At 42.6% G+C, this 23,215-nt stretch overlaps 1 protein-coding gene across 2 annotated transcripts in view; it reads left to right on the top strand.

Moving 5' to 3' along the window:
* Window positions 1-23,215, top strand: part of LOC110836235 (uncharacterized) — a 91,981-nt gene that overhangs the window by 33,762 nt on the left and 35,004 nt on the right. For both annotated transcript variants that reach the window (XR_015533561.1, XM_022077225.2), the window contains exon 2: window positions 21,902-22,739. Coding sequence is in view for 1 of the 2 variants with exons in the window: in XM_022077225.2 (XP_021932917.1) it covers window positions 21,902-22,739 (838 nt within the window). In the remaining variant the exon portion in view is untranslated. The remainder of the gene's footprint in view (window positions 1-21,901; window positions 22,740-23,215) is intronic.

The following is a 23,215-nucleotide window of genomic DNA, read 5'->3' on the forward strand; positions in this document are numbered from 1 at the left end:
CCTCCCGAATACAAGGCCGGAATACTAACCACTCAGCGGCGATATTCGGCAATTAGCCTTCGTGAGATGTTATAATTATTTGAGATTTGAGGTTCTCAAGGCGGTGAGGATTGTGATGTTCTTCTGGGTTTTGACATCTTATCGACTCGTAGGTAGATGCCTGCGTTTCGGAGGAAAATACTGTTTCCATCTTCATGGCTGAAGTTGTAATTATGTTTGTCTAGCAGAAGATTTCATGTACCTTCCTTTAATTTCCGAGTTCCCTTTTTTTCATTCATTAATTCACCCGTCCACTTTGACAATTTTCACTGGTTTTTTACCTTCAATTTGTGGGGGGGGGGGGGGGTGTTGACGTAAGAAAAAAACACTGCATTTCACTCCGTTTCATGTCCGGCCGTTGGAGTCGCTACTAGGCAGTTCAAAACGTATTAAAACTAATGTCACTTACCTCAGAACGAACGAAAGTTGCAAGCCGAATTGCAATTCGTAGATGGCACTGCAGGACGTGAGGGATATTATTATACATGCATAATGTTGAATGAGAAATTGAATAAGTTGGATTGACAGCCAGGACTGTCAAACGGATTGATGTCAAATCATGCCCCCCGCTGAGGACACGTGTGCGCCCCAGGGGGTCCGGTGAGCCACATTTCACTGTGCGCAGCATTAGTGCCGACAGGGCCCGACCTCACAGTCCGGCTGTGGAAAGACACCAGAGACTCCATGTCCGTGGCTGGCTGAAGTGTTCCTAACATCTTGTCTAGATGTTGCCTGTTGGTTTAATGTCGATTTACATTGTCGTGGTTTTATAAATTACCTACTATCTTGGTACAATAAAATGCAAGTACTTATTACAAATACCCACCCTATCTGAAGCAACTGACTACAGGTTGGACTACCAGGATTCGAATCCCTGCAGGGACAAGACATTTTTTTATTCTAACCCCCACGTCCGGATCGTCTCTGGGACCCACCGACCCACCCTCATACCCAAAGATACCCCCGTATCAGTGCCCCATGGGATAAAACTACCGCTGAGTAAAGTCTTTATTTTCTGTCGATATCAAAAAAGAGTGGAGCTAAAGCTCCATTGCCCCATACACCTTCGTGACGTGGTGCTTAGTTAAGCATCGGGCACATTAAGTTGTATCTGAGATAACTATAGACCTGTGTATTTACAGTAAAATTATTAACATTTTTAAATTCTATGCCTCATTATATTGTCGAGTTATTATTCACTGTTGGTTGTTTTATGGTTTTAGTCCGAAGGCCTAGGCGTACGTGAGGTTAATATCAAAACGAATCTTCGAGAAATAATTTTGATAGGTGTGAATTGGATTCATCTGGCTCAGGATATTAACTCGTGGCGGGGTGTTATGAACACTGTAATGAAAGTCCGAGGTCTATAGATTTTGGTGAATTTCTTAAACTAGCTTAGTTTTGTATTCGCGTAGAAGGCAAAAGTAGTTTTAGGTATCCAGTGTCTTAGTGAGGAGGAGACTGAGGACAGGCCCGTCCAAAAGCCGGTTGTCTTGTGTTTCTTCCTGACGTTGGAGAGAAGGCTTAATTGGTGAGCGCGCGTTTCTAGAGCCACGTCGGGCAGAAGCACTACAAAAACAATGACATCTCCGCAAAACAAGATTCCTCCTGGGGCAACGATTTCTAAATTTCAATCGACGGCAACACGAGGAAAAAGAAATGCTAGCTTTACGGAGAAAACTTGTCTGAATCGATCTCTGTGCAATTATCGATAGTCCCGCGGCTCGCTTATTCCGTAAGAGGCCTGGCACGTGAGTTTTCAGTTCGTGGACAGCGACATTTCGGGTTAATTATTTCACTATTCTCCGTTAAATAATTCAGGAACCAAGCCAATTGTGGGTCCTCAAGAAAACGTTTCTCTGCCGCATGAATTTCGTAGATTTTACAGTTTTACAGATGAACCACGTTCGGGCATGCTCCACCCGTCACAGCCCCTAAAGTCCACTCCTTATAGAGGAAGCTGTGACTGAAGATGATGAAGATGTGCTCTCAGAGTCCTCCCGCGGAGATCTGTCGAGTGATCATCTCGGTGTCCCCAGGTCCGCTTCTGATTTACAGCCCTCATAAGCTGAAACAGATAAATGAGAACGCGTTCTCACTACGCTAGAACAACTGGTTCGTACTACACGCCAGGGCTGTCCAGTTCTGTTTCAGATGTACGTCTCACGGGTCATTCAGCGATTCGTGAGATTGTCGACTCTTAGCTCATTAACGACGAAGGACATAGGAAGATGATTATGAATGATATGGGTTTAAAATGAGGCCGTCATGTCCTGTTCGAAGAACAAACTCCTCTTCGTCTGGTCTGGAAACATCACCGCCTTAATCTAAAACTGTGGTTTATTACCTTGCTCACAAGAGTCCGCCCCTGGACCAAATCTTGAGCCACGTGACTGGGCAGAATGGTCCTTCTTACGGAGATTGCCACCGATGCTAAGTGACGGACGGACACGAGGGCCAAATTGGTTCTTAAAACGCATTGCTCATTACGAGACGTTCGCTGCATTCCACTCGGAAACTACACTGTAACCTCGGTGCGAACTCATTCCTTGGTGAGGCCGTAAATGAGGGTTTCTTAACAGGCGGCCCGTTGTCCGCAGATGGCGGAACAGCGCCCTTTAGAACTCTCTTTGGCAAAGGACAGTAGCACAATGAAACTCGAAATGTTATTTTCAGCTTCTGCCATTGTCGGAGGATCTGAAGATGGCAGACTTTCAGAGGGGCGAACTGCCTCCGTCATGCCTCAAACATGGCAATTGCTTAATTTGCGTTCTGCATATTTTCTCTTTTAAGTTTTCTGCAATTATTGAATATATTTATTTCCTTTATTTTTTTAGAAAAAAATATGGAATTCTCAGAAACGTTCTGTAATCACGTTCTTAAAAATATGGTTTCCTTCCAGGTTCTGTAACCTATTAACACGCCAATTACGATTTAATTATGTAAATCAACTAACACTTAAGGTGAACATTTCTGGCCTTCACACTCCTTTCACGTGCTTGACCAGTTTCCATGGCAACACTATAGCTTTGATGTAAAAGTGTTTTTTTAACTTTTATTTTCTGCTGTAAGTGAATTTAGTTAAATCTCTCGAGAACGTGTTTTTTTTTATTCAAAATCTTCGATGCGCTTTTTCTGTGTGTGGATGTAGAATGAAACTTTGTTTTCAAGTGAGCCATCAGGGAGGTGAAAGTGACTTAGAAATGATTGGAACCGAATGGGATTCATCAGGTTCTGGCACCTGATGATATTAATTCAGTGGGAGTAAACATAAATATCTTAAAGAAAACCAAGTTTATGTCTCGTAATCAGACTTCAAGATAATCGAAGTACAAAGACAAATGACGAACCAATAGATATTGGGGCAAAGCTGGAACCTGCTATTTTGGAAGGCCGCTAACAAATTAGTAACTGCTTAACCAAGATGGAAAGAGAAGATTAAATTCCAGGAATGCTTGTTTTGAATGTGGTGTTAAATCTTCTGTATCCCTGTCTTGATATCTAAAAACGTTAAGATTTAATTGTAAAAAGTTCTTCGCGGATAACGTAGTCCCATTACGATGGTTTCTATCGTTAGACGCCCTGGTTCGAAAAGCGAGATTCGACTTTAGGTAGCCGTCACATTTGTTAAGAAGGAATCTCACTCGAATGTATTACCCTTTTGGTCATCCCTCGGACGAGGGTTGGCGAACGACACAAAAAAATTGACATTGGCCGCCAATTATACTAAAAAGGCGACTGTTTTATGGGACAGCTGGACAAGCTTGGGTGGCAGAGATTTCGGCCCTCCTAGCTCTCGATTTGTCTGCGTTTCCTAGACAACTACATAAACCTGTCTGGGGACTCTGAACACCTCCCACAGGGTGTGTAGTGCAAAACTGAATTTGGGATTCTAAATGTCTGTACGCTTCTCCTCAAATAGAGTGTAGCATGTAATGGGACTATAGATTAGTAAAGTGGTAGATCCGTTGTGACGTTGCCCGCCTGGAGTATATTTGACGACGTCTATCACTGGAAGTGGCTAGGCTCCCGTGTTCAGACTGCTCCTGATGAAGGTGAGAATAAATTCCTCCGAAACGTCAGACTCTGTGCAACACACGAGAAGACGGCCATCTTGATATTCGTTTCTGGGAGGATCTGAAATCCCACAAAGCTTAAGCTAAAAGCATTTAGGTTGAAAATATTAAAATAGTAAAGACCTACTGCAATTTTATTCGGATCTGTAAGCTGTAAAAGTGGTTTTGGGTTCCATTGTAACCCTGCCTTCAAATAAATGCGCATTCCGTTATGCACAGTCCTTCTATTATTTTTTTTCAAATAAAAACCGCTGACAACTGGATACAACTAGGAAACCGCGGATATTTTAATTCCGTGATGGTCGAACCGCGGTTGGCAGTCTTACTGCTGCAAAGTGTTTACTCCTGACTATAAAAGTGGACACTGTAAAGGCCACCGCATGTTTCCTCGTCCGTAATTATGAACCAGTGTCGTATGCGCTTTGTGGGCATGTTATTTATACCGACTTCGTCACAAGATAAGTCCTGAGACCATCCGGTCATCCCCCTCTACGTTTCTGTCGCCTTTCCGTCATCATCAAGGAAACGTCGAGACTCCCCATGACCCGTGCTTCTGCACACTTCGAATTCAGAGCCGCCTAATTACAAGTCAAAACGCGCAAATCTCCTACCGCAGTTCTTACGCCTGCTATCGGACGGTTAACTCCATGGACCTGACGCCATCTTGACAAACTGATAGTCATTCAGCTGGTCAAGAAATTCCCCTCATTTTATTATACCCTAATGTTCATTACCGTATTCACAACAGCCCGCCACCGAAATGAACCCTCGGCTAGATGAGTCCATTGTACACCCCACCTAAAATACGTTACATTATTTTTCCATCTACGTCGAGATCTTCTCTACAGGCTTTTTCAACCAAAATTTTACACGTGAAATGCGTACAATATTTTGCTTGGAAAACCATAAGGAAAAGACTACACGCTGAGACCTAGGCGTAGATGGGAGGGTAATGTTAAAATCGATCATAGCAAAATATCACTTTTTTTTTTGCTATCTAGTGCCGAGGTCAAGGATGAGTAGGAGCTATACCTCCACTCCCCCCAAGCGCCTACATGGCGTATGGTGGGACAGCTTTACTTTTACATAGCAAAATATTGTTTAGGATGTGGATTGGATTCATCTAGCTGTGGGACGGGTCTGTGGAAACAGTTCCATAAAAGGCGGAGAATTTCTTGACTGGCCGAGCATGCAATTGGCTTCTCAAGAAGGGTTCTACTCCACGGAGATGGTTAGTAAGTCGACAAGGAGAGGCCCGACATTTCTTGAGCACCCTGTACTCGAGTTTGTTCTGCCTAATGGACAGCCGAGTGTAATCCCACCACTTTTTTGTCGTCTTTTTCTTTGTATGTTAAAGGCTTGTATTTAAGAGATTTCAAACGGCTTGATTTGTTTTGTTAGTTAATGGTTCTGTGGAAGATGTAAGTGATAATGATTTGTTAATTGACTAAAGTGAATCACTTGTGTGTAGCATTCAACTTTGTACTTGGGGACTGAAGAACGTACCATTTGCCCGGCTTCAGATGGTCACGAGGAAGTCTCTGTCCAATCGGACGCACTGAAAACGTATTACTCCGATCCACCTTTTTTTTTAAGCTTCGGTTGTGTTGATCAGCTGATTCTGTATTTTGAGAGATGGGTTTCTCGCTGGCTCCATTGGGTTACCGCGGCGACAATGCTGTTTCGACCTTTTAATGGTTATCTTCAGCCACTCAGTACTATTTTTGGCTTTCCTTGGTCCCATCTCTATCAGGACTCTACGTTCACACCGAACGTAGCGTCCCGAGTGGTTAGCATTATTATTTCGTATTCGGGATTTCCCGTTTCCATATCTGGGCCTCGGAGACCGGCTGTCCTCACTGACTTTTGTGGTTTTCCTCAGGTCTTTCCAGTTAAATGCCGGTGATGGTACGTTTAATTATTCCTTGATCTCTTCCTACTGCTCCTATAAATTTGTGATCATCTTACCACACGAAGCTGCATAGTACGAGCGTTGTTAAATAAGCCATAATTATCCCTCGCGATCCATCGTTTGACGTTACATAATCGTAGCAGTTGATACATCGTCATGAAGGCGTCTGATAATGAACGAATATAAACAGTAAGTACTTACGCAGGGACATTAACCTTTTAAAGCCCATTGGTAACTATATGTACCACCTTCTGAAACGGTAAATTTTCATTTTGTATTTATGTTTCGTATGATTCTCACTGTAAATAGCGATCATTTCCTTAATCAATGTTTACATATTGGTTAACTGTAGTGTTTTCTTTGCGGTAAGGACTGAATTCTTAAGTATTATCTGTATGAGCTTTGGCTTTAAAGGTTTAAATAACATATATTTCTCACGGAAACAGGAAAGATAAACGAATGTCGCTTGCAGATTAAATATTTATACAGTAGACTTGGTTGTGGAAACCCACTTAGAGTGACGTAAACAAAAAAAAACAGCACTACTTATGCTACTGCGTCACTCAGTGGCGTGAGCCGTGACATTAGCTGTCAGGAAATAGTTATTACACAATTCTTATTTAGTCCCATCATGTTGAAGGGTAGAAAAATGGAAGAGGAAACATGTCTGACGTGCCTGATTGAGAAACGACAGAGAGGAATAAATTGGACATGTTTGGATAAAGAGCCATTTGAGACGTACCAGCGTCAGACGAATAGGTTTTTTTTATTGAGATACGACGTTTAGGGAAAATACGAGTAAAAACTCGTTTGAATGAGAAACAGTAAATGGGGAAAATACCTGTTGACCCAGTTTGGTTGAAAATCACTTGAAGGAGAAACAATGATTTGGGGGTCGAACAAGATACTTGTTGAGACAAAATTTAAATTGATCTGTAATTCTTATTGTTCTTGCTAGGAATTTTATTGCAAATGGAAGCCTTCAAAATTTCGCTTTCCTTCTGACTGATTGTAGTGTGTAAGGTTGTAACATATTCTGTATCATAATCCCGGGCTGCTGTAAACACGATAAAGCTCTTTCGAGTTCTGTTGCCGGTGGGGGGGATAATTTATTGGCAAGCTATGCACAGTTGTGGGGGCGTCATCCCCCCTTGTTTATTGATAACATTACTGTATTTATTGTTTTGTTTTTTTCCGTCAGTGCATCAGTCCTTATGACTAACGGCATTAATCCATCCTCATGAGTAATAGACGTGTATTTGTTACAGGTAAGCAGAGCTATATCTACGCATCCACCATGTTGCTTGTGACGCAACAACGCCATGTTCACAGTAAGTCACTTCTAACAATAGTATTTTTTTGTAGTGTTCTGTCTGACGACAGGTCCATATGAACAGGATCCTTCCATCCTTTTCTCGGACTGGGACCTGTTCATATACGTTCTTGGCAGATGATCCAGAAGTGGTTTGCCATTGCCTTCTTCTGTGTGTGAATGGAGTAATTGTTGGGATGCCACGGAGGAAAACTCCGTGTTGCCTAGACCACGGCCTTGCCCAACACAAGTTATAAATTCGGGCACCGCCGGGAATCGAACCCGAGACCCCAGGATTACAAGGCCAGCGTTCTAACCGCTAGACCACCCTGGCTCCTAACAATAGTAGACCTGATTAATGTTGCCACTTTACTTAAACGGGTATAAAAGTGTCTTATCGGCGACGGGAATTGGAGGGGGGGGGGGGTTTTAAGATGAGGTAAAAAAAAATATGGTGGGAGCAGCTAAAGCGAAATTACAAAGCCACAACAAGGGTTTTCAATACAGATATCCCTTCTTTTGTTTGCAGGTGTCTGTAAAGATTTTAGGCTTTCGCGGCGGTGAGGGTGGTGATGTATACTCGTACTAGTTGGTAGATGTCAACGTTAAGGAGAAATTTATTATGTCTTTAGTCCTGAAAATGGAGACGGTATATTTCTCGAAAATGTTGGCATCTACCGACGACTCAATATGGCGCCAAAACCCACAGGTTTATCAGTCGATTCTGAACATTTCCCTCTAATCTGTTCAGCTTCTGAAACGCAGGAGACTTGGATGAACGTTTCAGAAGCCAAATGTGTGCGAATCGTTAAATTGTTACAAGGAAACAAAAGGTTTTATTAATTTAACCGCGTGAAAGTTAAAGTGTGCGAATGTTTCATTGGCGAAACGACAGTTTCAGGAGGATATTTCTCGGCTTAAATAAAGTAATCTGCAAGAATGGAATGAAAACGGATGGCTAAATGGCTAAATAAACGTTTGAAGTTTTACGAACCGATTAGATAAATTCGTTGCGTCTCATTCGCGTCGTCTTTACGCAAAGAGTGACTTTTTTGCGTACATTTTTATGTATTTGGATGATGTCAATAGACGTACACAAACATTACACAGTGTAAACATACGGAGGGGGGGGGGGGGGTTGAGAGAGAGATAAGATTGCGCGCTGACTGATCCAAGTACGTCTCCCCTACATTTAGGGTCTCATATATTCCACCCCTCCTCACTCCAGAAACCGTCGCACACACAGATCGTGCAATATGTCGTTTGCGCGTATCGTCACAAACAATGTTCCGAGTTTGTTTAATTTGTAATAGGCCTCGACATGACAGCTTCATCTGTTATTTCTCTCCAGAACGGCGTTACTGACATCTGGTGTGTGTTCTGAAAGGGTTAGTGCAAATGAAAATGGCGCTGTGGTTTCGAAATTTTCCGTCTTGTGGGTACGGATACAAAATATGGAGGTTTCAAGGAGTATCAGAACTCTTCTGTGTTCCGAATAATTTGGCGTCGAACGTGAAGGACGTCAAAATTATGTTGTAATACAATATTCTTTTACATCATTGTCTGCGGTAAACTACAGGTGTATTTTATATTCTTGTTTCGTCATTTGCTTGAACTCCCATGTTCTTTTAGCCACTTGTCATTGAACTGTCAGTCGTATTTCTGCTATTGGTTTGAACACTTCACTGGAAAGATAACAAACTATATCGTCGGGGTTTGATTCCCGGAGGGGGCAGGAATTGTCTCTGCCACTGGTTCTGTGGTGCATGCAACTTCGTCTCTGGTTGGTATCGGTGACAAGACGGCCGGGGATTGAATCTGACTAATCAACTCTATCTTATGCCGGAGTGTAACAAGAATTCTAACGCCTCTCTGTGCGTGTTTATTTACTTAAGTTCATTTGTTGTTTGGAACCAAAAGCTGTAATTTACAGTAATGGTGTCTGTGCTGAATGTTCTGTCGTAGCATCGGAGTTTCAAACCACCCGGTTGAGTAGCCCCCTAACAGTAAAGGACTTGTTAACGTATATTTTAAGTCATGCATTCAAACTAGTTCGAACGTAGCGATTGGAAACAAGAATTATCGGATATGTAGCGGTTGTCGACAGGTCGATACCTCCTTGTCTGTGTGTATGTGTGTGGACAATGAATGGAACATCAAATATTTGTAGTGTGATTGGCTCAGGGTCAGTATACTATGGTCCTGACTGATAAAGCAAGTGGTTATTTATAGGTAGACCCAAGATAATAAAATCAGTGCCCAACACTGAGCTGTTTCGCAATAACAATTTCATGGCCCTGAGTCTCAAGTTACTGCTGTATGCTGTTTATTACAGCAGCGAAAAGTTCTTAATATGAAGGCTGTCGAGGGGTAATCATTAAATGGGTTTATTGACATCTAGCGTAATGAGTGTATTTCCTCTCAATGAAATTAAACTTCAGTTATTGCAGATTTTTCCCAGTGGTTTAAATTACGGCTGTGACGCCAAAGAGATTTGTAGGTTGTTGCCAGAGTTTCGGAAGAACATAACGCCTTTAACAGTTTGGTTTACAAATGAACACTAGTAAGTATTTGTCGGTCGTTGAATTTTGCCACACTCCGGTAACTCACATGTAGGCGGACAGACAAGACTGGTGAACGAAAAGCAAACCAGCTTTGTCACAGAACCAGTCAGATGTAGTCCTACTTTCAAATCTGTTGCTGACCACGTGTCACGAAGTAGCAAGTGGCAACTTGGCCTCTCACCTTTCATCGTGTCTGCCAGAGGTAGAGCCATCATTCACAAAATCTCTACAAATGTAAACCTCAATGCCAGAGAACGAAGGTGGTCCTTTGACAAACGAATTATCCAAGCTGTTTTAACGTCAGGTGAAGTGAGAACTGGAGGATGAGTTTTTTTAACCTTTATGAATTTTAACGACGTTTATAAGCCGCATAAGTTAAATAACCATCGAATAGTAGGCTGATCGTGAAATGAATTGGAAAGCATGTGAAAGGAAGAGATCACGGGCAATTGTAAAGTAATATTCCTGAATTTGACTCGAGGGTCGAATGAAACCATGAACGTCTTCAGGATTACAGATGTCCAATTCGAGATCTGAACCCAGAATCTCTCGAATACTAAGTAAGGATACCGAAATATATCTCGAATAAATCAGAACTACACGTCACTTTTTATGTGTAAAATTTCACGAAACATTGTGACGTATGGGTAATATTATATAACCTATAAAAACACGCGATTTTGTTGAGAATCTCTGTTAAACTGTACAAGATCTTGTATCGTCTGACGTCTGGCAGTCAACAAGCTTAACGTTTGGAATAAACAAGTCACAGTAAAGCGAATACCGAAAGACTCTTCCTTTGAAGCCAAAGCACGACAAAACATAAGAATTCAGTCCGGACCGCAAAGAAAACACCACACTTTACCATTACAACGAAAAAGTGCTTAACTCTGTTTAAGGAAATAATCGCTGTTTATTGTGAGAGTCATACGAAACACATAAATGCATTCTGCAGTCACTATGCTGAGTTACCGATTGTTAATGTTGGTGGTACATATAATTACCAGTGGACTTTAACCGATTAATCTAATAGAAGAATTTTGCAAGTTTATGGAGTATTTTTAACAATTTCCTGCTTACCTGGGCCGAGTTCGAAGTTCTTCGCCTTGTGAAAATTATTAAAGCTCTCGAAGACAAATGTCGCGCGCCTACCGCATTATGGCGTCGTAGTGACATCACACGTGAGAGACGCGAGTACAACCACGTGTCGGAAAATCGAGAATCAGCGTACACGTGAAATAGACTTATTCGATTAACACACTTGCATGTCCCAATCGATTATCAGTTATTACTGGTTTGATGAGAGTTTATAAAATAAACTTCAGACAAATGCGCCCACAAAAAGAAGTTTTTTTTTAAAAAAAAATTGTTTCGCTGTGTTTTTGTGCGAGACACAAAATAGCACGGACTTGGGGCTGTAATTACTTAATAGAGACAGACAGCGAAGCTGTAAATAATCGGAATTGTGGTGTTTGCGAGTATTATGCAAATGTTACTGAAGTGTTGTTGATTGTGCTGTCCTTGTGGGTGTAAAAATAGTGAGTCCTTCAAGAAACTAATGCTAGAAAAATGGCGTGTTGGAAATCTGGTTTTCTGAAGGCCTTACTTATACACAGCAATGGCACATGAGTCTAAATAATATTTAAGAATCCAGTCCGTACCGCGAAGAAAACACCGCACTTCACCATTACGTAGATCAACTATTTAACGCAGATTAAGGAAATAATCGCTGGTTACGATGAGAATAATCTGATTAATATTTACGAATTTAGTCCGTACCGCGAAGAAAACACAACACTTTACCATTACGAAGATCAACTGGTTAACGCTGTTTAAAGAAATAATCGCTGTTTATTTTGAGATTCATACGAAAATATTTATTGCAGAATACGCAGTTTCTGATTGTTAAAAGCTGGTGGTACGTATACTTACCTCTGGGTTTTAAACTGTTGACTTAGAATACGAGTTCTCTGCCCGCGGGCCGCATGAGGCCCGCGTTCACTTCTGGTAACATTATGTTACCTGTATGATGAAGCACTTTTACGTGGTACAAAACGCGTTTTGTGAATGTAGTCATCCATGGCAGTAACTTTCGCTCTGAACATCTGAACGTCTTGGCGAAGAACGCGAAATCTTGATCTAGAATGCTCGCCTTGCTGATACACACACTTTCACGTATGCATTGGAATAATCTAAACAGCAGAAATTAAAGCTGATATTTATTGATTACTTAAGGCAAAAACATTATCAAGTATCTCTGTGACTGGTTTTGATAAAGACTGTTTTATTCAGCGGCATGTGAAACTGTTTGCAGCAGTAGATAGGCGTAATTAAGAATTTGCCGTGAAGTTCAATAAATTGTCTTCTATAACCCGACGGCCTGCGAGTTTATATGAAACGGAAGACGTAAGCATAGGTGGAATTATAATATTAAAGTGGAGTTTAAATAATGTAAGAGTGTTGACTGGATTAATCTGGTTCAGGATATGGACCAGTGGGGTGGAGGGGGACTGTTGATAAAAATTGCACCAAAATAATCACGCGAAGGGGAAGAAGTATATATAACATTTTTAATCGAGCCATTGCAGAACAAACCCGAAGGAGATTCGGTATAAACCTATACGCACGTGACTGTTAATAGGAGGTCCATATCGACTCGTAATTTTGCTGTTGATTTTATGCTTTGTTCTGTAAGTATGTGGGTGGCATTTTGTAAGGGATCAACTAAGAAAGATCATTCTGTAAATATTGTTTGACAAAATTGGGACTTTGAAGAAAAGTCGAACTTCCAGTGTGATGCTGTCCTAGAAACAAGTTTTCGTCTGCCATCCTGTGCACACAGTGCCGAAAAAATGACTTAGAAACGTTTTGGTAAACCCTGGTGTAACACTGGAACACAGCATTCATCGTGTAGCATGAAGTATCACTTACGCCTTTTAGACATCCCACACATTTGTCCGTGCGTGCCTCGAAGCACAGCCCCAGCTCTGTAAGCGAAGTGGCATTTTTGTCGGTGGGTAAAATACCGGTCCTCGTTTTATTAAAGACTCCGCAGAAAGAATAAATTAATTTCTGAGACTACTTAGATTACTATAATAAAGAAGTTGAGCTTGATAACCCCACTCACTGGCCACAAATCATTGCATCGGATTGCGTAAAGAATTTACAGTGACTCACCGAAAGATTGGTCTACCCCCCTCCCCCCTCCTGTGATGTCCAGGTCAAAAATTTTTGAAATCGCAGTTCTGCCGTCTTGAGGCAACGTTTTCTTGTGACTTGTATCACGTAAAGCGACAACACAGGGTTAAAGGTCGTCACTACCCATGCACCAAGAGAGGAAAGCCTATTCTGTGTGAATGTCCATCGGCTATGCTGGCGGTACAGCGCGGCCTTTTTGCTATGGGCTATCAATACGTGAGTTGCCGCATTTCTTATCCCTGGCGGCACAGACACTAAATACACTGTTTCATTGACCAAGTCTAATCTGGTGACTGATTACAGCCGTTTTATTATTCATTTATGGTGACATCTCCGTAAATGACTTGCAACAGACTGGGTTGTCTTGGTTCGATTCTCATCAAGGACACAATATACTGCTTTGTCACTGGTGTACCCGGAATATCTATTTAGTGTTCTGTCTGACGACAGGTCCATATGAACAGGATCCTTCCATCCTTTTCTCGGACTGGGACCTGTTCATATACGTTCTTGGCAGATGATCCAGAAGTGGTTTGCCATTGCCTTCTTCTGTGTGTGAATGGAGTAATTGTTGGGATGTCACGGAGAAACCGGGGAAGCCCCCGGAGGAAAACTCCACGGCCTTGCCCAACACAAGTTATAAATTCGGGCACCGCCAGGGATCGAACCCGAGACACCAGGATTACAAGGCCAGCGTTCTAACCGCTAGACCACCCTGGCTGTTCTTATCAAGACGAATATTCTTCTGTATTTTGTTCGTTTCTGCTAACTTTGTCTCTCATTGTTGATTTTTGCACTTTAAATAGTTTCGAAGCTCCCAGTAATTTCATTGTTCCTGACATCCATTGTTGCTCTCATTATATTGTCCATCCGCGTGTTTCGTTTCTTTGGACCAATCTGTAACTGTTTATTCAACTTTGCTGAGGAAAGATGTAAAACATTTGATGAGCGTAATTTCACACTGTGAGGAGAAATTAGGGTAACAATTACTCGGCGAAACTAGGAACTCCACGACAATGAAATATGACGGGCTTTTACGGCTTAACAATGGCAAGATTTATTAAATGTGTGAAACTACGTTTTGTTTGGAGCACATTACTAATATAAATCTATTTTGACTTCTTTCCTTTAAGATTCGATACGCTATTTAAAAAAATAAGCCTACTATGTATTTCAAAAGCGCAACTGTCTTCATAGCTTCATGTCCTTCGACTGACACACAACTTGGCGTTTACATCCTGAGGTACAAGTTAACATCAGTAATTGTCAGAGTTCGGCACTTAGCAGCGACAACACCACTTTGTGCCAAATTAGGCACACTTCCCTATAATCGGACAAAGGCACGTATTACTAGGCTGGTGTTTTGAAATTCGTAACAGACATTTTCGTTTCCAGTGATCAGCCACGGCCACTTCAACATCGTAGTCCCGCTTTGTTAGCGCTCGCGGCCAGTGAGTGAGCCCCTCCGCCTTGTGTAACATCGCCTCTTGCCCTTAGGGCTTTGTGGCTGTTGGAATGTCTACGCAGGAAATCCGACGTGCAATAAATCAACCACAGCGTTGTTTGTTGCCTCTGTAGAATTTGGGTCAGTCGCAGTTTCGTTATTTGCTTCGTTAATTTTTTTTTTCTCCCTCAGAACGTGCTCCGTTTAACCTGTTGGTAATTGCTTGAACTGCTGTAACTGAGTTCAGCTAATGACAGAACAGGGCGGAGCGTATCCGCTGGGCCTCGGCACGTCATGGGGAGTATGAAGGTCGTTGAGGTAACACTCCATGCATTCAAGACGTCGGAATTAGATCGATGTGCAGTCAGCTCAAGTTCCTCCGCTTTCAACCCGGATGCTTCGAGATCCATTCAGAACGCCCTAAATATCATATTTATATCTCTACCCTTGCGAAAAGTATACCCCGAAGGTGACGGTTGTCGTCAACCATGCTTATTTGTTTCCTTCCCATCTTTATTGCTTTGTTTCGTTCTCTATGTCTCGTTTATTTTTGTTCATGCTCCAGTCCGTTTTGAAAGTAGTCCACATCAGAGTCCTCCTCAGTGGGCGAGTGATTTCAACATTTCAAACCTGAGAGTCCTCTGTGGGCGAATGATTTCAACATTTCAAACCTGAGAGTCCTCAGTGGGCGATTGATTTTAACATTTCAAGCCTGAGAGTCCTCAGTGGGCGATTGATTTCAACAATTAAAGACTGAGAGTCCTCAGTGGGCGATTGATTTCAACAATTAAAGACTTAGAGTCCTCAGTGGGCGAGTTATTTCAACAATTAAAGACTGAGAGTCCTCAGTGGGCGATTTATTTCAACAATTAAAGACTGAGAGTCCTCAGTGGGCGATTGATTTCAACAATTAAAGACTTAGAGTCCTCAGTGGGCGAGTTATTTCAACAATTAAAGACTGAGAGTCCTCAGTGGGCGATTGAGTTCAACAATTAAAGACTTAGAGTCCTCAGTGGGCGAGTTATTTCAACAATTAAAGACTGAGAGTCCTCAGTGGGCGATTGATTTCAACAATTAAAGACTTAGAGTCCTCAGTGGGCGAGTTATTTCAACAATTAAAGACTGAGAGTCCTCAGTGGGCGAGTGATTTCAACGTTTCAGGCCTCCACTTCGCTCTTTTACTTAACATCGCGTCTCGAGAAGTAATTACCAGATAGACCTAGACGTCAAAGGTCTACAAGGAGTAGGATTCAGAAACCCTTCTTTTGACAGTCGCATTCAGATGTGAAAGGATGTACCGAATGTTTCGTTGACATTACCTAACAAGGGTAAACAGCCTGCGGGCCGCGATCCCTGTAAGTTTTTCTGTTGCGATGTGTCGTGGCAGTAATTGGGTAGTTTGCATGCCAGAGTTTTTATATCGTGAGTTTCCTATAGGTTAAATGACGACATTTGACTTCCCACCTGCAAGAGTCAGAAAGTGTTGCAGTACGCCTTCCTTGTATTAATACCAACCTCACCTTTGCGCCGTGTAACCCACTACAAACGAGGCTCTGAATACCGAGTCATGGCGGTATATCCATTATGTTCAGGAACTAGGTCTAACACTACCAATGTTTAGGTTTTGTTAGAAATTTAGCAGGTACGTATTTTATACTTCATTGCTTTGTTTACGGTGTTACGTCGTAAGTAACCATTGTAGTTGGTTTGACTCGACCTGACCGACATGAATTCGTATGTCGGATTGTGTTCGGCAACGGTTGTAAAACGAAATATGACCGAAACGTTTCTATTTGCACGTTCAACGTCGTTTAAAAGTGTCGTAAAAATTACATAAAAGTATTAATCAAATATTTTTATATAATTTACACATCTTACACATTGCTGTTTTTCAGAATATACATTTTAACTCCAGACGCAGAGCAGCATAGCTCCTTATCCGGCTGAAGCCAGTTGAATCCAACCTACCTCCACACTTAACTCCTTAAGATCCATTTTTAGATTCAAGGGGTCGAGTAGCGGTATTTTGTGAACACGGTAATGAGCATTTGAGGTACATGAAAATGTAATTTCTTGAACACGTGAGCAACTGTTGCCTTCTTAAGAAACCTCTGTCCCACGGAGTTTGCTGATGACATTCGGCCATTGGAAATCTTAAACAGTTTGGAAAATATGTACAAAGATGTTTGTGAAATTCTTGACTGAAGTTGGCTGCACTGTCACGTGAAAAGTGCGTGTGACGCCTGTCACCGTTACAGGACCCATGACCTCGTGACCTCAACACGTGTGGTCTTTTCGGTCCTGATCCGGGGTCCCGTTTCAGCCAAATGCGTAGTTCACTCCGAGCTGTTTACTGCCACTCCGTGGACACAATTTCGAGAGGAGCCTTCAGGGGTGTCCTGCCCCTTGCTTACCAGTCACGATATGCTCGCTCATCGTACATTTCGGTATGAAGGCATTGCCATTGCATCCTTACGTTTCGCCTGTGACAACTTTGGGTGCTCTCCTTGGTTATTGGGGGTGGTGGAGTGAGAGTACTCACCGCCCTGATGATGGAGGCAGTAAGCACCTCTGAAACGTCTGTGAACTTCTAGCGCATTACACAGTTTAACATCCCAGAAGACATCCACCTTCAAGATGAAAGGTCGTCGAACTTCGAAAAAGGCAGGAATGATCCATTATCATATTTCTGATTCTTTGCTGCAACTGCTACTGTGTTCTTCAGAGCCGCTTCCAATCAAAGTGACAAGTCGTGGGCACACTGAGAGTAAAATTACATGCGTCGGGATTGGCATTTTCTTTATTCTCAGAGTGAGTTTCAAGAGCCCTCAGTACGGGAAGGGGTGAACAAATTCCATATGTGCCTCTCAACATCTCGTTTGGTCGACTCTCATGATCATCTACACTAATATCACCCATCGCACGTCACACTCCTCTCGAGATATTGGTCTCAAATCGCGGTCATGAGACGACAGAAATGAGGAATTACATTGGATATAAAATGATATAAAACAATGCCCAGTTACAAGCATTATGAAATATAGGAAACTTTTAAGAAATGGAAAGGTCACGAAGTCAGGTGACGCAGGTGGCCAAAGAAAGTGTGCTCATAGGGTTTTAAATCCGAAGCTCGTTGTCCATGTCGGGCTTATGAATTATGATGCCTCGTGTGCTTTCAGGTTGATACCAACGTTTCGTAGGGATATACCGCCTCCATCTTCAGGGCTCTGATATTTAAAATTAGTTTCTGAGGAGACGTGAGAAGCAAAGGTATGCGTACGACTCGTAGACCAGCAATTTCCTTCTTTCTTCATCTCCTTGTGATTCTGATTTCTTTTTCGTCTTCCTCCCACCGCAGAATTCCTCACGTTGCAGTTAACAGGACCGAACTAACCTCGTTTCTTCTCATGAACAACAAAACAGGTGAGCGCTGTCGTTCAGCCCTCCCCTGGATCGCAATTACAGCCAGAATGTGAGTGAATGAATGTCGTGACATCTGGCTGCAGCTCCCGGTATGTTGATACGTGGACATCGCAAGGACTGCCACATGTTTACGTCGTGTGATTTGTGACGGAGTCGAGTGGACACTTAATGATTCTGTCATTCATTATATTCTTACATTATTACTAACCTTGGGGGACTTGGGCTTCTCGCGGGCGTGGACGTAGCTGTCTTCTGGTCTATGTCAACCTGCATTGCAGAGGATCCTACTGCCTCCATTATCAGGTCTACCAGACCATGCGGTGGAAGAAACATTTTTGTAATAGTAAACACAGGTGTAACTAAATACGTGGCATGACAAGAGCCAAAATTCGGTACCAGTCTCAAAGGCCGCTTGGTTCGATGAAGATGTGGAGGATATTATTAAAATGTTGTAAGAATGTAATCTACATTTAGTTGGCTCATGATTGCGCCCAACTGCCGGGCTTTTGTGTTAGCCGCGTTAACATTCATCTACTATTACGAGAAGGTTAGTTTTGAAGTCATTTATTTGTTTTCACACGCCCGGTGGGAACTTTGCTTCGGGCAATTTCACCGTCTTATCGGCAAAGCGTAAATTTTCTTTGCGACCATGGCAGAACGTGAGAGGGGACGAGAAGTCTGGGGCATCAGAGGGGCCCAACAGTCCAATTAAGATGTTTTCTGTGGATTGGATGACATTTCTGTTTTTATCAGCTCTCAAAGTAAACCTGGCAATAAAACGCAACAAATGCATTTAGCGGTTATCATAACCGTGGAATAAAACCAGATGATGAGGAAGCCTCTGGATGGTTATTACCATGTTTTTAGCTTCTAATCGCACAGATGTAGCTAATTGAAGCTTTAAATAAGAATAAAAACAACAAACTTTTGCTTCATCTCGACTCGCTTATTTCAGAAAGTAAACAATGTTGTTATAATATAATTCTTACGAGATGAAGATTTCACGTCTCTGAAAATATGTACCGTTTTTCGGGTTGTGAAGATGTGTAATGTTATAAGTGGTGTACCAACATTTCAGAGGAACTGGCCGCCTCCATCCTCAGAATGCACGACGTCACTACTCAAGACCAGATCGTCAGTACGCTGTATGTAATTGTCCGTGCGCATGTCGATAGTGGTTTTTTTTTCCCGTCACCGTTTTAAAGAAACAGAAGCCGAGCGTAGAGCAATATTCCAAAATTTCTTTCCTCTAAAACGAAATGTTGGAAATTCATCAATACTTGTACATCATGCATTAAGCTTAAAATATTTACGTTTGTGACCTTTCAGAAGTTCTGTGTGAAACTGTTTCATGGTTGATACCGGAAAATTAATGTAAATTATTCTTTAAGTCAGTTCTACACTTTAAAAATCCCATAATTCTTTACGGGCTATTAAGTCGTAACGTTCAGAATAGTTAAACATGGTTTCCGCCATGTCTACAGTGAACTAATTAATTGGTTCAAATTTGAGGAGGGAGAGGCAAAGGAAAATTGAAGATGAGTCAATTAAAAGTTCTAACAAACGGTCCACACCAGACTCATAACTCAACGGCTGAAGCATACTAATATATGTACAGACAAGTTTCTTGTAGCGACTGGGTATTAAATCTGTCCTGTGCAGGATAGCTAAGAGGGATCCATTTCACATATCAAATTCACGTTAAAATGCATGGATCGCTGTTACATAATCTAATAGTATAAGCGTAAGACTTGTGGGATTGTGATGTCACTGCACAATAAACACCACTAATTTCCAAAGATTTTATTATTGTTTCCTGTACACGGGTTTCTTTGTTCAATAAAAAACGGTCAAAAATATACTCTGTAGGCAAAATTCAAATATTACCTGATGTCGATATATATCGATTCAAGGTTTCCTTGACGACCACACGAGACTTGGTACATTTCATAAGCAATGGCATCCCTTTAACCATTTGAAGTCGAAGCTCGTCTGAATTATATTTAATAATTCAGTCCGTACCGCGAAGAAAACACAACTCTTCAACATTACAAATGTCAACTGGTTAACGCTGTTTAAGGAAATAATCGCTGTTTATAGTGAGAATCGTACGAAACCCATTCGTGCAAAATGTTGTTTCTGACTACTAAAGCAAGAGGTACATATAATTACCACTGGGATTTATATGTTCAATGAACTTTCAAAGCAATATTTAGAGTACGACACTTAACTTTTGTTTAAAATCTCCGGCCTACATCGAAAAGCGGAAGGCTTATTATTAGATTATTATGAATTTTAATGTTTATATGTCATTTCCGGTTCTGCTGTAATCTCTATAAATTTCGTAATTTCGCCATGTCGTAATTTTCAGCTGACGATGATATTTGTAGCTGTGACTTTTCGAATATCAAGATTTCAACGCCTAATTGAAACAGTGAAGGCAATGGACCAAAACGTCACGCTGTGAGGAGGCGTGGGGGTATGGAGGAAAATCTCTCATGTATTTTATAACTCGACACTAAATGATGTGAGTGCTAACTTAAGAGATCTTATTGTAAAGAGAGAAATGAAAAGACTGCACAACTTAATTCAGTGTTGATTCGTTCGAATTTGCCTCCGTTGGACTCGTTTCAGCTGTGAATCCACTTAACTTAATTCAGTGTTCCTGCGTCTCAGATCTGTATTCTGGGCACCGCGTTTCCATGCACTTACTTATGAAGATCACGAACTGATGAAGTCACAGCGTACGAAATCGAGACTGGTTAATCCATTAACCATGAACGATGTGCGTTACAGCAGCAAGATAAGTATTTTCAAGAAATGCATTGCTTAAACAGTTCCCAGATCGCTAACAAGACGTTGCTTACACAAAAAGTTAGTTCCCCCTGCCGTAACGATGACTCGCTCTTTCGTAACCTCAGTTTGATCTTAACAGACGCGTTAAGATAAGGCGACGTAATTTTATTTTCAACCAAAATATGCGATCCGAAATTCTGCGAACAACGTAGTAAGATTTTTGTAATTAAGTCTCTGAAACCGAGTGCTAAGAATATATATACCTCTTGATTTAACAGTTTGTAACTCTTGGTTGTCATTTGATTAACAGAGCTTTGACGCTGATGCCCGCTTTTGAATGTTCCAACCTTGAGCTGAGACTGGTATTTATTTAATATTACAGTTTGCATTTGTTCGAGAGAAGAAAACGCTGGATTAGCCAACGCCTGACACTCTTCTAGCAACTGTCAGCGTTCCCACAACCCGAACAAATTGCAAGGTAGAGCCGTAGCATGGTCACCGAACTGCGTGCCTCGATCTTGCGATAATAATCGAAAAGAAAACAAAAGATTGTTTTAGTTTGCCTAAAATATGTGTTTAGCTTAGGTTGCCATGGAGATAAAGTACGTTATCGTTACGACCCACGCGTTTTTACACCGGGATGAATTTTGTAACCCTGGATGAGGAAAGGGGGTGAGAAAATGAACCAGTTCCGTGAAGTTCGTGAACGTGGATACGATCGGGTAGCTCAGTCACGATAGAGTGGAGCTATACCTCCACTTCCCCGCACACTTCGTCATGACGTGTTGCTCAGAAAGCACCAGGGAGAATTTTTATCTTGATTATGGTACATCCGATAGCGAGGAATAACAGAAGGCAAATCTAATTCAATATCGCTCTTATAAGGAAGGCGGCGGAGAACTGAAAATCAGGTTCTGACAAGCGTGTGAAGTCTTCTGAATTTAATTTTTTGCTTTTTATGTTAATGATTATTAACAGTGGATCAAAAAGGAGATCGCACTGGAACACAAACTAACTTGCTCCTTCTGCCACTCCACAGATGACATGTGAAGTAGACCCAAAGTCCAGTGAGAGCTGTCATTTCGTTTCATGACTCGGTTTGCTTCCAGTGCTGACCTGAGTCCTGTTTTCTTGCAGACGAGCGAATTAGACGCTTACCTGTGCAAACAGGAGCTGGAGCGACTCCAGCGCCTTGAGGAGGCGGCGGCGGCTGCAGAAGCTGCAGAGCTGGAGATCAAACCGCGTCGCGAGTCGGCGTCGCAGATCGACGACTTCTTCGAGGCGCCAGCAGCTCCGCACCACCCGGCTCGTCATCACCATCACCACCACCACCACCACGCCAACAGCATGAGCTACGTGTCAATGCGAACAGTGCCGGGCCCACACGCGGAAGATGACGTCTTCCTCAAACCTCCGCTCTGGGAGGACATCACGTCCAGCATCCAGAAGCTGGACCCGGAGAACGCCGAGATGCTGGCCGCCGTAAAGTTGGAGGTGCCCGACGAGGTGGCGTCCTGCGGTTCCCCCTCAAGTCTGCCCCTGATGAACCCACCGGTCATCAAGACCGAGAAGTTACCGCCGCCCCCCCAGCAACCGCCCCTGCAGCCCATGCACCTCATGACAGCGCCTGCTTCCCCGTTCAGCAGCAACGGCCCCCAGCAACAGTTCCCGCCGCAACACGGCTACAAGTTTAGTAACAACGGAAACCTACCGCCCCCCGCCTTCCCCATGTCGAGGCTAGTTTACGTCCCGCCCCCGACACCTCCGATCTCCGAACCTGGGTCTCCGGGAAACAATATTCCCAGAAGAACGCCGCCGCCCCCGTACCCCGCCCCCAACCATCACGGCGCTGTCCCGCCCCCTGTGCCGACGTCAGCGTCTCCGACCGTGACGACGGCGCCGGTCGCCCCCAAGTACAACAGGAGGAACAACCCGGAGCTAGAGAAGAGGAGAATTCACCACTGCGACTTCCTGGGTGAGTTCTCTAAAGTTCCTCTAACTACTGGAAACATGTTTCCTTCTTCGTAACAACAAACAGCAGCACAGCTCCAGATTGACGCGAGTCGTGATGTTGACATGGCCGTCTGTCACCCCCCCCCTCGCACATTAGACCCCAGTCAACCATCTTGCTTCTGTAATCTCTCAGGAGGCAGGGCTCCTCAACCTCTCAGTAACTGGGCCGCGTCTGAAGGATTGACCCTTTGAAGCCAAAACTCGTCTAAATAATATTTAAGAATTCAGTCCGTACCGCGAAGAAAACACGACACTTCACCATTACAGAGATCAACTGGTTAACGCTGTTTAAGAAATAATCGCTCGTTACAGTGAGAATCATAATTCGTCAGATTAATATTTAAAAGACCCAGTCCGTACCGCGAAGAGAACACACCTCTTCACCATTACAAAAACAACTGGTTAACGCTGTTCAAAGAAATAATCGCTCGTTACAGT

Source organism: Zootermopsis nevadensis, unplaced genomic scaffold (genome assembly GCF_977971745.1).
Source record: "Zootermopsis nevadensis isolate Lab colony 2312 unplaced genomic scaffold, Znev_1.0 Znev_ptg000003l, whole genome shotgun sequence".
NCBI classification, from domain to species: domain Eukaryota; kingdom Metazoa; phylum Arthropoda; class Insecta; order Blattodea; family Termopsidae; genus Zootermopsis; species Zootermopsis nevadensis.